The sequence below is a fragment of the Sprattus sprattus genome, assembly GCF_963457725.1.
Source record: "Sprattus sprattus genome assembly, chromosome: 17".
NCBI classification, from domain to species: Eukaryota; Metazoa; Chordata; class Actinopteri; order Clupeiformes; family Clupeidae; genus Sprattus; species Sprattus sprattus.
The window spans coordinates 20,481,781-20,495,471 of NC_137915.1; the positions used below are offsets into that span (position 1 = coordinate 20,481,781).

The 13,691-nt window shown below is 44.1% G+C and overlaps 1 protein-coding gene across 3 annotated transcripts in view; it reads right to left on the minus strand.

Annotated features, from left to right (window-relative positions):
• mllt10 (MLLT10 histone lysine methyltransferase DOT1L cofactor) overlaps window positions 1-13,691 on the minus strand; it is a 62,059-nt gene that overhangs the window by 33,637 nt on the left and 14,731 nt on the right. For all 3 annotated transcript variants that reach the window (XM_080855181.1, XM_080855180.1, XM_080855179.1), the window contains exons 4-8: window positions 13,232-13,341; window positions 12,119-12,222; window positions 11,738-11,831; window positions 3,426-3,524; window positions 2,704-3,010 (exon numbers count right to left, since the gene is read on the minus strand). In XM_080855181.1, coding sequence (XP_080711307.1) covers window positions 2,704-3,010; window positions 3,426-3,524; window positions 11,738-11,831; window positions 12,119-12,222; window positions 13,232-13,341 — 714 coding nt within the window. The remainder of the gene's footprint in view (window positions 1-2,703; window positions 3,011-3,425; window positions 3,525-11,737; window positions 11,832-12,118; window positions 12,223-13,231; window positions 13,342-13,691) is intronic.

Genomic DNA, 13,691 nt, shown 5'->3' on the forward strand with positions numbered 1-13,691 from the left:
CAAGAGCCGCTACCTGAGCGGAGGCGAGGCCTGTGCTGATGTGTGGACATCCATCAGCTCCTCCAGTCTGCATATGCAAAGAGCCTCCATAATGTAGCCTGACCCAGATATGGCCCTCTCCATCATTCCCTCCCCTCAGGCAGAGGACTTGGAAACCATGCCACAGCTACCTAGCGTGTTTTAACAGCTGTGGCCAGGAGGCCGCTGGGGCTCGGCTTCCCAATTTTACTACCCGCTCCCCTCCTCCTCCTCCTCTCCTCACCCTACCCTGCCCTGCTACAGACAGTCCAACACCAGTAAACAGGTCAAGACAGAAACTGGGGAGAGAGCTGAAGCTCAAGGTGAATATGGCTGCTAGATGGAAAGCAAAACAGAATGGAAGGCAGGAAAACATGGGCTCTCTCCCTCTCTCTCCCTCTTTTTATCTCCTTTTCTCTCTCGCTCTTTGAATAGAGGGCAGCTAAACCTGCACTCTAGTTCTCTCGTCTCTCTCTCTCTCTCTCTCTCTCTCTCACACACTTTCCCTTTCTCCCAGTCCCTTTTGCTTGCTTTGATTACTACCAACCCTCTCTGCTTTCCGTTCCTATCTCGGTCATCAGCTTCATTACAAACGACCAGCTGTCGCGCCGTGCCCCCAACAGCCTGGCCAAGGCATCAGGTGTCCCACCTCTTGGAACTGGAGGCAGCTCGCAATAAATGCTCTCCCATGGCGCAGGTTCAACTAGGCAGAGAGAGAGAGACACTGGGAGATGTTTACAATAATAAAATAAGATTATTCCAACCCATCTTTGAATGCTCTAGACACCAGTGTCTTATTGAGTTGGACACAACTTTATTGAAGCGAGTTCCCATTCGCGTCGTTCCTTCATGTGACCTGGGGTTGGTGTGTTAAGTATTAACCACAGAGAGGACCACAGGACCACAATACCAACCGTGTCCAGGACGGCAACTGTCCTCCCTTTCAAATTCTCGTCACCTCCCAGGAAGAACAAGCACTGAAGCTTCTCATATAGGCCCACATATGCCTGTGCTGTTTACGTGAGCGTGAGGTTAAAAGTTGAAGACAAGTTCGCCCCTGAGGTCCAGCTGGACAGGCTCAGATACCCATCGCAGATAATCCACCTCCACAGGGCGTGCTCCCTCTGCTACTGCAGCAGACTACTGGTGCTGTAACATTCTCTTTTTCCCTCCCTCCCTCCCTCTCTTTCTGTCCTTGTCTCTCTTTTTCCGTGTGAATTACCCCAAAAAGCACCACACAGCACCAGACTCCCCTTCAACACATGAGCGATTAAGTCTCCAATCTCCAGACATGACCTCTGTGTGCAGGCGTCTGTCAGATGGGCCCCGGCGGTGGCGGGGCGAGTGAGCTAAAGCGCAGGGGAAGGATGTGTGATTGAGGGGCCACTCCCACAGACACAGGGACCTCGCTACGCCACACCAGTGATACTTGCTTTCCCACAGAGAGAGAGGGAGAGAGCACAGAGAGGAGAGAGAGAAAGAGAGAGAGAGAGAGATAGAGAGAGCCAGAGCAAGAGCCAAAGCCCCTGGTACTTTTTAAGGGCCCCCTCTGTGGAACCTAAGGGGAACCAACCAAACGCCAAACGCCATACTCCCATGCTTCCCTCTGACAAAAAAAAAAAGAAAAAGATTACAGCGGCCTCCAGCCAGTCAGACGACAGCCTTATCTCAGCCACACGCTGGCCTCGCGAGCCTGGAGATTGTCTAGCCCTGTCACAACATCCCAGCCCTCAACCCTCAACCGTCAAGACTCATGAGCTTTCCGGGGTTGGGGAGAGAGAGCCTCGCGCTCCGATTGGCCGAGGGGGGGAGGGAAGCCATACATTTCGTCTTCTGGCATGCTTTTAACCAAACGCTATTGAATGCGTTTTACCAGAACATGTGTTCCCAGAGAATGAAAACCCTGCTCTAGCAGTTAAATTACAGGGAGACAGCAACAACATTAGGGGAACATTATGAGGTTGCCTTGTAGATGTGGAACGAGCAATTTCAAACAGCTCATTTGTGGCCTGCTCCAGTGGAGGGGTAACAGCCCAGAGGCTATAGAGACTGAACTCATTCAGTACCTTACACACTGGGCTTGTGAAGGGGAAAAAGTACAAATGCAAATGGTAACACTACAATGTGAAAAATTGCAGTTAACACAGCCAATTATTTGGAAAAGGATTGGCTGATTCAAATTGTTTCGTGGTGCTCCCATTTTTTTTACGCCAAGTCTGCGTAAATATGATAAATATGATTTCCTCTTAAGAAATAAAGAGCAAAACACAGCATACAACCTGAAAGCTGATCATTCTGAGATACAGATAGTTGGTAATATAATTTCTGTTCAATCATCAAAATTATTGCCGTCATAAAACAGAGATGTGTTTTGGAGCCCTCGTAAGAAACAAGGCATTCTAAGCAAAACATTTTTAGCCGCAAGCATTTTGATGCCATATTCATTCTGAATGAATGCCTGGTGAATTTCCTACCATTTCAGTGCCTATGATTACTCTATATCTTACAGCATATTAGTGTGATGTATAACATTAAAGTTATAGTCATTAATTTCAGTACTTTTTTCCTTCTTTACACCTTTAATGCATCTTTTTTTTTAACACATTTTACAGCTTTACACTATACACGATACACTGCACCACCCAGAAGGGCATGTTACACCATTAAACCGTTTCTGTTACTCACTTTGCTGGAAGGGGCTGCAGGATGTCGTCGAGGATGTGGCAGTGGTGACCACAGCACCTAGAGGTTTCCCCGTCATCGACTTCCGCCCTCTCTGCGCAGGGCAGTGGTTGTTGGTCTTCTTGTTCTTGCCCTCCATCGATTTCATTTCTGCCACCGTGCCCTCCTTGCACCCCCCGCCCCCCGCGTGAGCGGACACCTCCTGGAAGTTGGCGTTGGTGAAGCGGGCACTGCCGTCGTCTATGCGCTTCTGCATGGGTCCAGACATGGACGACACCGACCCCGCACTGCTGCTGCCGCTGTTGTAGCTCTGAAGCGGATTAGAGAGAGGGGAAAATGGGGGTCACTGAGGGTCAATATTCAGATTAAAACGGAGATTCCATTCGGTCAAAGATCTTTCAACAATCATGACTGGAAATGATCATGATGTGATTTGAAGTCACATTTTCCATCATGTCAGATTCCATGTGATTTTAAAATAGTCACTCCGTAGAGAAGCCTTCATGCGCTAGCTACACCGAATTTCGCATCTTTGATACCGACTAATGACCATAGCCTATATTCAACCATTCACACAGTACGAGAGGAGAATTCAAATACAAAAAGAGAATTTTAAGAGAATGTATATAGAATAAAAAAATGTCCAGTACATGTACAGAGCAGCATCAATTATTCTCAATACTCTTATCCTGTCCTTTCATGAACACAAACTTGTCAAAGCTCACCTTCTCAGTGGGGACCATGAGATGGCCAGGGACAAGTGAAGGGGAGAGCTCAAGAGGTTTCTTGTGCCTTGGTTTGTGGCGGTCGCGTTCTTTGTGTTTCTGCAGGTCGACAAAAAACACACGGGACAAATTGTTACTGATGAGAGAAGATCTAGGACAGGGATGCTGGCCAAACACAAAGCGTTTCATTTTCCCCTCAAAAGGAGAAATGGGTCATCTGTTTTTGCTTTAAAAAATATATATTTTTTTAAATCGAGAAAACAGGTAACAGTAAGTCATCGTAAATAACAACAAACCGACACACACAGATCAGAATGTGCTACAAGTCAATGTCATTCTGGCTGGGATCCCAACCTCCGAATGATCACCACAATCACCAAGAGTTTTTTTTTTTTTTTACGAACTGAGAAATTATTTTCCTTTACGGCTGGATGTGAAAGATTTCACCCGATCCCTGGCTTGACCACAGACTACTCACATCTCAATTTACACCACTGGTTCTGTGACAGGCACAGCCTAGCTGTCATTCTCACCGGGGACAGAGAAGGGTGGGGGGTGGGGTGAGGGGCGGTGGTGCGAACGAATTTACACCTCATGTTCCAATCGAACACCTCCAACCCCTTTCGTCTCTGATCTTCAGACCAGAGCTGTGAAATTATGCAGTGCTCCTGAAAGACACCAGCGAGCATATTCTCACATTCTGGGGTGGTTGCGCCATGCCAACCGCTATGGTTACTCGTGGCGACTCCCCGCGCTGTTCTGTCAGCTATAATCAACAATTATGACGCTGGAACTGATAACGGTTTGCCCTCATTTCCTGTGCAAGTGCCAAGAACAGCCCCTGAGGTCCCCGTAAGTGTGTGTGAGTGTAAGAGATATGCAATTTCTGCCATAATATACATCACTAGACCAAAAGAAAAAAAGGATCTGTGTGTTTATTTTGGGAGTGGGGATTAAAAAAAAAAATCTTATTCCGACAATGTGTCTATCGTTTTTTTTTAGTTTTTCATTCAAACCCTTTCCATGTGGGCAAAGGTCCAGCCACATGAGAGACCTGGTCAGTGTTGGTTCTCTGGCAGCCTGTGAGCTTAAAGGGTTGAGAGAGGAGACACATGCAGTCTGTCTGCACCCGACGGATCACCCAGACACACGGCACTCTCACCCACCTCTTATTCAGCTGCCTACCTCCTCCAACACTAGGCACCGTAGAATGGTTACAAACAGACAAAAGACTTAAATGGCTGGGGCCTTGCGCTCGCCTTCCATTATAGCGTGGAGTTGGCACCCTAAAAAGCAGATGAGAAGCTATGTGATAAGACATGTTTGTTTAGCATCCGCTAAACAAACAAATTTCGATGCAAGAAGTGCCACCACAAGCAGCAAGACATTGCTGCACAATTCAAACACCGACAAGGGGGAATAGGTTCCGAGGTAGAATAGGGTTGACAGAAAAGGGTCTTTTGACAGACATGGCTCATTTTTCAGAGTGTGGAGCCGGAGCTGGAATCCCTTCGTCCTAATTAACATTCCTCCGAAGAGGCGCTGACGGACGGACTGTGTGTGAGGGGCGATTTGGTGTTGCCGCTGCACTTTGCTTACACCCGACGCCCTGGGTCGGCTACAAAAGCTCAGCACATGTCATCACTAAAGAGCCGAAGGTGTTTTATCGAGCGGTCGCCGAGCGAATAATTAGTGATCATTTGCCATCCAGAAATGGACGCCCGTGTTTCACCGAGCCACAAAGGATGAATAGTATGTGAGGTTCAATAGATGGATTGGGTTTTTTTTCTTCCCCCTCCGCTCCCCCTGTTGTTCTTGTCGGACCTAGCCAGCAGCAGGAACGAGCAAATGGGACGAAGATAATTACCATGATTCATCAATGCCTGCAGCAGGTTGGTGAATTTGGGGAATCTCTTTAAAAGGCGCACCGTGGCAAGACCACTCTCTCGTTCGCTCGCTCACTCACTAAACAGCTTTAGGCCATATGGATTAAAATTCCACTTGTAAAAAGAACTAAACAAACAAAACAAAACAAAAACAAGAAAACCTGCATGTAATCCACAATATGAAATCATGCTAATCAAACTAACTGCCTAGAAACAGACTGTTATCAAGATTGTAGATATGTGAATGGGGTGAATAGGAAGGGGCTTACATACTGTTTTTGGAGTGGGGGATGTGGGGGTGGGGTGGGGGTACTATTGTTGTTTGGCTCCAGGGTTTGGAATTAGCTAGGTATACATCTGAGCTCGGTGACCCTTGACCTGGGAAAGCAAGGTGGGGGGATGGGGGACCCTTTGCTAATGCAAATGAGTCACGGCAACAATAGCCAGGGCAGGAGGGACAGCCCTATCCAACCAGAAGCCTTTTGGGGGAACCCAAGTCCCCATTCTCCCCCTGCCTCCAGTATGCTTGAAAAATAAGAGGATCACCAGATCATTAGTGCATTTCAAGATTTACCTACAACACGCATCTGCAACGAGGTGCTGAAAAACATCTGTTTGACCCAAAGTGCAGATTGTATATAAACACACAATGACTAGTAAATGTTGACTGGTTCTTACTTTAAAAACGGTCAATAAGCTGTACTGCCTGAGGCCCACTGTGAGAAAATACAATATTGCCATCAAACCACGAATCAACACACCATCTACCTCACAGCCTGCAGGTCAATGCATTTCAATGCCAATATGATACATCCTGCATTGATGCAGGAAAATGTAATAATTTATTTTGTTTTAATCAACATAATTAAATAATATACAAATAATAAAAAAAAACTCTTTTCAAATCCCTGTGATATGCAGTTGTAATGATGAAAGAAAAGCTAATGTACAGAAAACGCTGGCAATACACACTGCTTGTAAGGTTTCACATTCCTTAGGGTCTTGTGACACTAGTTAAGTACAGTAAGTAGTCATTCCACAGCGAGCTCCACTAAAAAAATTACTTGTATGCATTTCTACGTGAATTTCCGCAATGTTAGACATATCCTGACTGTTATATTAAAGGCAATCCTTTGGCCTTTTATTAAGTGGTTTTCACAATTACTTTTCGGTAGTACTGCATTTGTAACCCTTTAGAGCTTATTCAACATCTCCCAGAATATGGACAGCTGCTGTATAGTATTTAACTGTATTCATATCTCATTCCTCATCATATCGAATTGGAATCTAACCAAACAGGACTGAATCAAAATCATTATGTTGTGAATCAAAATCACATTTAATCGGGCCATCTGTACCACAAGAACGGTAACATGTTGGTTTATATTTTAAATGCTGTACTGTTTTAGGTTTTATATAGATTAACCACAGATATTAATTTCTGTTCTAGTGGATCATATTTGATCTTTTAAGAGCGACCTTTTAAAAGTAATATTTTTGTTATCTAGGACAGTAACTGATTACCCTGTATGTGTAATCGAAGGGCAGAATTTTTTTAAATTGGAAATTCAATTTTTTGTAGCTACAGAATTTTTTTTATTTAGACAAAGGCCTGCTACGGTGTTATTTTCTTAAAAAAACTACAGCTGTTTAATAAAACGTTTTAAGGGAACATGAAGTATAAATTATGAATAAAAAGCAAGGACAAGATGTATTTATCGAGAATAGTGATTCATCAAGAAAAGTTTAATAATCAAATCGTCACCTTTTAAAATTGTAATCGAATCATGGAGCCAGTAAAGATTCACACCTCTATTGCTTATTTTACTGATTTTGTGATTATACCTTTAAGGTGGCATCATTTTGCAAATTCAATTTGATCTCCAACTTCTGAGTAAAATTACAAAGTAAGAAAATGGCAAATCCAAAGCCAGACATTAGTAAAAACCCTCTTAAATCATGCTTAAAAGTATAACTCAATTAGTAGGATGTGATAATAAAATTCGAATGCACAATTCCATGTCCCTTTTGTTATTTCAATAAAACAAGAGGACAGCAAATGACATGAAGGCATCTCAGATCTACCTAATGGGGTGATGATACCAAATCAGCGCAGCGATACAGTCTATGGTATGGATGGCTTTTCTCTGTCATAAGGTAGAACAAGCAAAATGGCCAATGGTAGGTTGATATGGATACAGGCAAAAAAATTAAAATAATAATAAATAAAATAAATAATCGATGGAAACGCACAACATGCACTTTTCACACGTCTCAAGACTATGAAGTGTACAACTCCCGTCTATCGGCCATTGCTTGAAACTAGTGAAGTAATATAAAAGGGAGGTAGCGGGACGGTAAAAGAACATTACATCCCAAGTGTGGAAATATTTGCCAGAGCTATAGCAGTAATTGATGATGCTGTACAAGTATGCTGGGCTTAATTGAATTAGATAGGAAGGGGAATAAGGTTGATCTGTGTGCATGTTCCATTCGATATGGCTGTGTCTGGATACATCTCTGAGAAAATTGGTGGAACAAATGACTGCTCTACCTATAAATACTGATTGCACATATTCAGTGTGACTAAGAAGTGTGACTGATTGCTTTCAGGGAATCAAGCATCTTTTAGTCAGAACTATATGCATCAGTGCCAAAATTACTAATCACTGTGCATGATTACGCATACCTGGTTTGGACTTAAACATAAACCAAATAGGTACTGCCAATACCATATATATATATAGACTATGAAGTGTAATATACATATACATATATATTATATACAGGCAATGATATATTATAAACAGGCAATATATATCTACCTACAATTTGGAACATTTGTGTTTCAAACAACAAGTGGTGCTAAACTCTCACCTAACCACGGCCATGGCTACACTGCCCGGTCAGTACACTTCATAATATGAGTGTATAGGGAAAAGGGCACGTTGGGGTGAACTCATGTGAAGGGAGAAGAGCTGGAGGGGAAGGAAGGGGGAGCTGCCTTACCTTCTTCTCGTCCTGGTCATGGTGTTTATCCAAAGAGTGAGAGGAGGAATCGCTTAAGCTTTGAGCCCTACTACCTCGGCCTTTGCGCCTCCTCTAGAAGGTGAGAGAGGAACTTCACGTTACTACGGGACCGAAAGAAGGACTAGCTCCTGTGAAGAAAAAAAACTCAAAAGGCCTTGCTGAGACATAAGACTGATTGCATGGTCGGGATAAATAATTAACTTGGATAGTAAAAAGAAAATTAAGACTGAAAAACTAAAACAGACAGTGTCAGGAACAACAATGCTGTAAAAAAATTGAAGTGCAATGCACTTCCAGATGCACCTCTTTAATACTTGGCTGTAGAAAAGAAAAAGGGATTCCTTTTTACCAGTGGTATACTAGCCTATTTATGGATTCGGAAGTTGTACATGCCAATACATCCTGCTAAACAAGGAAAATAATTAGTAGGACGATGCTATTTTAAAACATGTTTCCCCACTCCTATACTGGTCTGCCGTTTAATCCGTTGGGAGTCACCACCCAAGACAAACCTGTTGGACAAGGAAAGGGACTTTAAAGGAGCTTGTTTTCAAACTAATGGCACTAGGAGGAGAGCAGACACGAATGTGCAAATAAATCAAAGCCAAAAGGAAAACAGTTCCATGCGAATGCAGTTAAAATACCAAGGAGGCAGGCTCAGACCAATGCAAGTATCCCCAGCAAGATGTTACTGCTGTTAGCAGCAGAATACTACTATTCATTAAAAATGGGGTCCGTCCAGCTTTTTGAAGTAAAAAATAAGCATATTGATTATTTCAGCCACTGCAAGCTCTTACTGTATTCCCTGTCGACGCAGAAATACTTTCTCGAAATACCCTGAACACATACAACCCAAATTTGTTGTGACAGTGGAAAATGCCAGGCGGCCTACATTTTTGGAAAAGAAACCCACGTACAAAAGTGTGTTCCTTTTCAATTATCGGTTCGTGAGAAATTAGCCAATTTCAGCAAGCCAGCTCACATTAGCTAGAAACTCAGTTTGTTAGTACATGCATTTGAAAGTGAACCGCTGTAAAGTTTCAGCCCGTGGTCAGCCGTGATTGGCTCTGCCTGCCCTTAGCCTACTCATACCTAACCACGCACAGTATAAGCAGAGCCATTCCTCATTCCACTGATGCTGCCACAAGGGACCCCATACACACGCACAAAACTCCAAAGTCCACAACATTAAGGCAGTGGTGAAGAAGCCAGAGCATACCCTTGCCACTAAAGGAGTGAGCTTGTAAGCTGCACTGATTTTCACTCAGACAATTGCATAAAACAGTTATACATCACAGTACACTTAAAAAAAGATTGAAATTTGTATGAATTTGTTGTATAGTTATCTGTTTATTGTATATTAGGCTACAATACCCTGCTAAACAAAGGGCCAACTTTGCCAGATGAACAACACTGGCTCCTACGGCATATTTACATCAAAATAGTGGCTTTCAATGCAAGCGGGAATCGGACCTATGAAACGCTCTCACCGACTCCATTAGAAAAACATTCATAGGAAGCACAGCTCATGATTAGTACATGCTGGCTGAGAAAGATTACAGGCATTTGACTACAGGTTGGCGAATACAACTTCAAACCCCCAACTCCACACCCTACTTAAGGCAAATCTACATTCATTTACCTCAATGAAAGACTAGTAAGAGGCACAGAAGAAATGTTAAATAACGTCAACATTGCACATGCAAACTTGCATGAACAGGCTTTATTGCTCGGAGCCAAGTGAAACACAATGCTTTTGCCAACTTGTCACTTTTGACTCCATAGACATGGCTGCACATTCATAGTGCATGTATATATATACACATACTGTATATAGTCCCAGTGGCCGCAGGCTAAACACTCGTGTGGATTCCAACCTAATGAGAGGCCATTTCCTTTGCTGTTTTTGTGTGGCACAGTCAGAAATACACTCTGAAAAGACTCTGAAGGCCCTCACCACGCAGCTAGAGAAGCTCCTGATGGAAACCTATCAGAGCCACAGCATCCTGTCTCCATATGGCCACAAAGCACCTCTACCTACACCTACACCCACCCCCACACACTTCAACCCCAACACTCCTCCTGCACCTCACCACCCCACAGACCTGGCGGTGTATGCGATGGTGGTGTTTGGGGGCTAGCAGTGTGTGTGTGTGAGCCCTTTGTTGGGTTGGAGGATGGACGGAAGACAGGCTGAGGATTTTTTTTTTAAAGGGTGGGGTGGCACTCATGGCTCAAATCTGAGAAGCAGCAGGGGCTCGGCTAAGGGCCTAGACTGTGGAGAGAGTCTGTCCACTGCCATCCCATCCCCTCCTCCTCCCCTCTCTCCTCCTCCTCTCTCCGGCGTAACAGTGGGCCAGTCAGGCAGGAAGGAAGGGGAGCCCATCCGCCGACACTGAGGGGCTGCTGCTGGGGGTGAAACCCAGCCCCTCCCAAGAGGGGTTGGGGAGAAAGGGGGGGTCGGGGTAAAGCAGGAAAGAAAGAGTCCTGGGGGGTGGCTGAAGGGGATGGATAAGAGAGGAAAATGGGGGAAGAGGAAGGGGGAGGGAGAGAGAGAGGGAGAGAGAGAGAGAGAGAGAGAGAGAGAGAGAAAGAGAGATCAACAAGATCCAGAGAGTTGCTACTGATTGTCAATGAGATTAAGGGGTTAAAGAGATTGAGATAGAGTGGGGGTTGATGACTGCTCTGCTTTCAGCATCTGCAACTGGAGAAGAAACACGATCCGCACAAAACACAGGGACCAAGAGGTATTTCAAACAGGGGACATTGAAGACAATGAAGAAAGAAGATCTTGTGCAATTCTGTCAGACATGCCAACATTTCATAAGGACAGTCTCCACCCATGCGGTCATAATTTGGTTCTCAACCTACAAATTTAGGAGTGAAGGCTATGATTTGGCATCTCCAGTGTGTTTGTGAGTACACAGAAGTCATGACAAACAATACTTTTAGAACAACAGACAAGTGAAGCTCCAAATAATGCACTGGTGTAAGAGTGAATAATTGAGAATATGTAACAGTGAGCAGCTAGTAGGATTAGCAAATAAGTGGAGATATATATGAAAGCCTTCAAACCCGCCACTCAACAGTGGACTAGAGAACATGACTAAAGTTTAAGCTAACTCCTTATGCCCTGATAGGATCAACAATATGACAGGACTTTACTATTCTCAACCTCATCAATCTTGGATTATACCCTTTCATTCTTATCTCACCATTCTTAAATTACAGCAAAAAAAAAAACATTTTCTTTTCTTTGTGTGTGTGTGTGTGTGTGAGAGAGAGAGGTTGCATGAGTTTGAAAGACGGCTGGAGACAGGAGTTACACAGAGAAGCACAGCTGCACCAAGACAGCCAGGTGGAGGGGTTTGTAGCAGGAAGCAGCAGGAGGCTTACCAGTTTGCTGTAGTGGTATTTGCAGTAGCCACAATACTTCACGTTATCAGCGTCAGAGCCCTGCTCTTCACACAACAGCCCAGCAAACTGAGCGCTGAGGGGGACACAGAGAAAGGTTGAGATGGTCAGTGGTCGTAAGTGATGGTAAGTAGACCTATAGGAATTAGCTTAAAACTAATTTTAAAGTGATACTACACAATGGTCTGGCAATCTGGTAAGTAGACCTCCAAGATTTGGTTTAAAACTAAATGAATCACAAAACAATGGTCACACCACTACAAAAACAAACTTCGGGGTCAACAAAGTCAGAGTTGCATTCGTGACAGGTGAGAGATATGGGCTTGTTTTGAGGGCAGGCACATGACACACCCTCCAACTCACCATGTGACATGAAAGGCCTGCCGGCAGCCATGTTTGTTGCAGGTCATGCAGGCCCCCGTGGCGGCTTTGCTTTCCCGGCCCTGCTCCTCGCAGATGTAGCATGTCTACAAAGAAACACCACACACACACAAACACACACACACACAGAGAACAGAGAAAAGGATTAATTTTACTGTGTGTGCATCTATACGTCTGTATATGAATGGACAAGATGCTTGGTGGTGGTGGTGGTAGGGGTGTATGTGTGTGTGTGTGTGTGGGGGGGGGGAAATCGGTGCTAGCTGTTTTCCTGGCTTTCGTTCTGGTGTATGGCTGGCTGTTTTCTCGGCTGCACGGTTAGTTAGGCACCCAGGCTCTGGCGGTTTAAGCGGCTTCGCTCCCTCTCTCTGATGCCTGCCTTCCAAAGGCTCCCGATTATCTAGGCCGTGATAAGCATGCCGTTTGAAATTGCTTCGCAGCGGACGACTCGATAACCAGCGGCGCTCCATCCATCTCGTGTCAATCCCGACTCGATATGGAGGCATTTCAAGCATGAGATTAAACCTGGCTGCAGGTTGTGTCAGACACCAGGCGCTATGCTGAGCCTCAAACACAAAGGAATTAACGCGTCTGTGTTTAGCTAATCACCCCACTGGTATAGGTGATGTCTATGAATAGTATTATATTTGTTCGCATTGACGTTGCTTGTCGGTTGGGAGAAGAATGTTTACGTTGGCACAACGCAGGGCTTAGAGTAACAATATGAGACTAACAAGAGTAAACAGTCGAGCCAAGAACCAATAACTAGTATTCTCAGTGGCGTCTTTCTGACGACATGCACATGGAGATACGCTTTAGTTTTAAATCTGATGTGAGAGAATTAGGTATCGATACAAATATGACTTTTAGGATTATTTATTTCTTACAAATATAACCAGAATACACATCACTACAAACAGCAGCTTAGAGTGATTCATGAAGCTCTGTCTGTAGTTGAAAGTGTTGCACAAGTTAACCCTGAATGTGTAAGCCAATGGCAGACCATCTTCCTCAGAAGTTAAACATGGTGCCATTGAGCACATGTAGCTAAATCAAAAAGGTTAGTCCCAGGCACCGCGAGGTATTGAGGCTTACTTTGTTGTAGCGCTCGTGTGGGACAGACTGTAGAACGATGGGCTCCATGGTGGACACGTTGGCAAACTCCACCTCTGGGATATATAGAGCACAGACCACATGTGCCCAGCCTGCAAACAAACAACACAGTCAGCTGAGGCACATGGCGCTAAACATGGAATGCTTTGTAATACATTGTAGACAACCTGTCAGCTAGAATAACTGAATAATATTTATATGAATGTATAGCGTCAAAGAGTTCAGATATGGCTTAGAAATGAAGCTATTACACAAGCTATAAGGGATAAATGACTTGTCAACAGTGATATTTAAATTTTTTAACATGCAACAAAAAAAACGCACTTAATACAACAAATAAACCAGTTTGCATGATCAAAGCAATTTACCAGAATGAATTTCAAAATGAAAAGCTGTTCTTCACCCCTGTTATTATGTCTTAACAGCTCCATAAAAGTAAATG